General features: G+C 49.3%; 1 protein-coding gene across 1 annotated transcript in view; it reads left to right on the forward strand.

The window, feature by feature from the left end:
• Nucleotides 1-3,414, forward strand: part of ZNF8 (zinc finger protein 8) — an 11,766-nt gene that overhangs the window by 2,755 nt on the left and 5,597 nt on the right. Inside the window, exons 2-3 of the mRNA XM_007457476.1 lie at nucleotides 2,133-2,259; nucleotides 2,554-2,649. Coding sequence (XP_007457538.1) covers nucleotides 2,133-2,259; nucleotides 2,554-2,649 — 223 coding nt within the window. The remainder of the gene's footprint in view (nucleotides 1-2,132; nucleotides 2,260-2,553; nucleotides 2,650-3,414) is intronic.

Genomic DNA, 3,414 nt, shown 5'->3' on the forward strand with positions numbered 1-3,414 from the left:
GGAATGGTATGGGTTTGAGAAAAAACATTCAGGCATCTGGGGGGTCGGGGTAGGAGAGACACTGAGAGCTAACTAAGGCACGGGGTGAGGGGGGAGGATGGGATCTGACAAAGCCCATCCCTCCAGGACCCAACAGTGCAGAGGAGGAGGAGGTTTGCAGGGGTCTGAAGACCTGGTGGCTGGGCTGTCACTGTTTACCCCATGCAGGTTAGGTGGTGGTGGGTGGGGGCAGGAGGCACAGGGAGCATGTTGTCAGGATTGGAGGACCTTCTGAGTGGGAGGTGAGGATATGAGGACAGGAGCAGAGACCTCCATTCCCAACCAAAGGGTTCTACGTATTTGGTGCACAATTTTTGTCAGAGCCATATGCCACCTGTACTATATTTCTTTAATATCTTTAATATTTTTAAATCTGACTGTGTTTTTCTTAAAAGAAAATACAATTTTAAAATTGAAGTATTTGGTATGTGATTTTGACTTGTATTTCCCTGGTGGTGAATGATGTTGAGCATATTTTCATGTGTTTATTAGCTATTTGCATATTCTTTTATATCTTCTTGAAGAAATACCTGTATAGATCCTATGCCCATTTCAATTGGATTGTCTTTATTATTGAGTTTTAAGAGTTCTTTATATCTTGTGGATACAAGTCACTTATCAGATATATGATTTGCAGTTATCATCGCCCATCATATGGGTGTCTTTTCACTTTCTTGATAATGTACTTTGGAACACAAAAGTTTTTAATTTTGATGAAGTCCGTTTTACTTATTTTTTTATTTTATTGCTGTTGCTTTTGCTGTTATATCTAAGAATCCTTTGCCAAAAACAAGGTTATAAAGATTTAGCACTATGTTTTCCTCTAAGAATTTTTTTAAAATATTTATTTATTTTGGCTGCACTGGGTCTTAGTTGTAGCATGTGGGATCTTTGTTGCAGCATACGGGATCTTTAGTTGTGGCATGTGGACTTCTTAGTTGCGGCATGCATGCAGGATCTAGTTCCTGGACCAGGGATCGAACCTGGGCCCCCCGCATTGGAAGCGCAGAGTCTTACCCACTGGACCGCCAGGGAAGTACCTTCCTCTAAGAATTTAATAGTCTTAGCTCTTACATTTATGTCTTTGATCCATTTTGAGTTCAATTTTACATATGGTGTGAGGTAGGGGACCAACTTTATTCTTTTGCATGTGGCTATCCAGTTGTCCTGTAAGAAGTGTTTAACAGCCACTTAATCCCTATCACATCTCCCAAGGAGTGATTCTTTATAGACAAGGAAACAAGGAGGCAAAGGTGGGTACCTGCTCTCTGCCTCTCGAGGAAATGGCAGAGCCAAACCTTTGATCCAGCTTCTAATCTTGGCCACAGCCAGCCCACAGAAGGGTTTCATTTGTGGGAAACATTTTAAATACATTGCATAAACTTACCAAAATTTAAAGTTTTCACTTCATAAAATGTGACCGAATTTTCAGCTTCTCACCAGAGATTGGGAATTCTGATCACATGGGGCCTGTATTTCCCCACAGTCAACTGATTCTGAGTCCCAGCTACCCCTTCAGACAGGTCACACATATTACTCATCACTTCCCGTGTCACCTCTTATAGGTTAAACCCTCGTAAGCTCTTACATGGGCTCACTTTAGTCACTTGTGAGCCTGCCCAGTCTCTCAAGGCCAGCGAGTTTCTGACCTCTACTGCACATTCCTCTTTTCAGGGAGGATGATAAGCCTTGCTTTGAATCTGAGGATTTCTTAGTGTGTCGGTTAGCTGTTGCTGCACAACAGACTATCCCAAATTTTAGTGGATTAGAACGGTAACCATTCCTTTGGCCCACAAATCTGCAAGTCAGCAGTTTAAACTGGTCTCTGTCGGCACCGGCACCTGTCTGGCATCAGTTGTAAGTCAGCTATGGTTGGCTTTAATCTTGCCTGGATACTTTCTCATGTCCTTGCCATACAGCCCACCCCCGCATGAGGCAGCCCAGTAGGTGCCCAGTGAAGCCTGACTTGCGTCGCTCAGAGCGTGCACTCTGGACGCTGGCCTGCTTGTCTTCACCCTCCCCTCTCCTCCTCCTTTTCCCGAGCGTGTTGATGAGGACAGTCCAGCTGATTGAGAGTGTGTGTGATGTTTCAGGAGCCGGTGACTTTCCGGGACGTAGCTGTGGACTTCACCCAGGAGGAGTGGGGGCAGCTGGGCCCTGCCCAGAGGACCCTGTACCGTGACGTGATGCTGGAGACCTTCGGGCACCTGCTCTCTGTGGGTGAGGCCCACCTCCCAAGCTGACGATCAGATTCCTGTGGTGGCTTATTCTTTGTGGGTTATGGGTCGTGGGGCCTCTGGTGTGAGGACTTGACCTGGGCTAGGGATCAGAGAGCTTGAATTCTCATTTCCTATGGGACATGCGGGTAGGAGGGTGTCTGCCCTTTTCTGTCTCAATGCAAAAACTTATGAGGTGCCCCCATGTCCTGACGGTCAGGAGTCTAGGGCTGGAGCCTGGGCTGGTTCTTTTTCTCCAGAGCGGGCTCCCACCTCCTTTGTCTTTCTCTGTTTCCAGGGCCTGAGCTTCCCAAACCCGAAGTCATCTCCCAGCTGGAGCAAGGGGCTGAGCTATGGCTGGCAGAGACAGGAATTGCCCAGGGCCGCTGTCCAGGTGAGAACCCGCCAAGTGGGAACCCCTAACAGGAGCAGTTGTGCTGCTTGGAAGGGGTGGTGTGTCGGGGTCCCCGAGAAAGGATACCTCTGTACCTCTGAAAGTCAGCAAAGGGAAGAGGCCAGTGGGGCCGAATCCAGAGGGGGCCAGACGCCAGCTTCAGAATCCCTCCCTGAACAGGCAGTGAGTTGTGACAACAGGGGAAAAGTGTTGGCTGCCAGGGAGGCTCACTATAGGCTCTGTGCCAGGGGGTTTATTGGGGGGCTGGTCACGTGGGCACCCCCTACCTGGCACAGACCAAGACTCCAGGCTCCCAGGAGAAAGCAGGTATTCACCCTAAACCATATTGTTGTCACAGAGTTTGGGCACAGTGAGCCTCTCTGACCAGTTAGGTTTGTGGCAACCCACCCCAAATCCAAGCTCCCAGACCCAGCCAAAGACCAGCCTTGAAAGCCGGCCCTCTTAGGATGGCAGCCTTGGGCCGACCCTGTAGCTCTTTTCTGCACAGACAGTCTGGGCCCTGTCCTCCCGTCCCCTGCCTGGGGCGCTCCCGGTGCTCTGAGGCCTCCTCACCTGTGCTCCCCATTCTCTGAGCTCAGAGACCTCCCGCCTGTCCTCGAGGGGTCAGAATGCACCATTTCTTCCCTCGCTCAGCAACCTTCCCAGCGTGCCGTTACCACAGGATCGTTTCTGATGTGTGAACTTGCCCTTCATCTTCTCCGTTGCATTCTTGCACGTCCACAGCCTGTAAACCTCTTCCCTACA

Source organism: Lipotes vexillifer, unplaced genomic scaffold, assembly GCF_000442215.2.
Source record: "Lipotes vexillifer unplaced genomic scaffold, Lipotes_vexillifer_v1.1 scaffold995, whole genome shotgun sequence".
NCBI classification, from domain to species: Eukaryota; Metazoa; Chordata; class Mammalia; order Artiodactyla; family Lipotidae; genus Lipotes; species Lipotes vexillifer.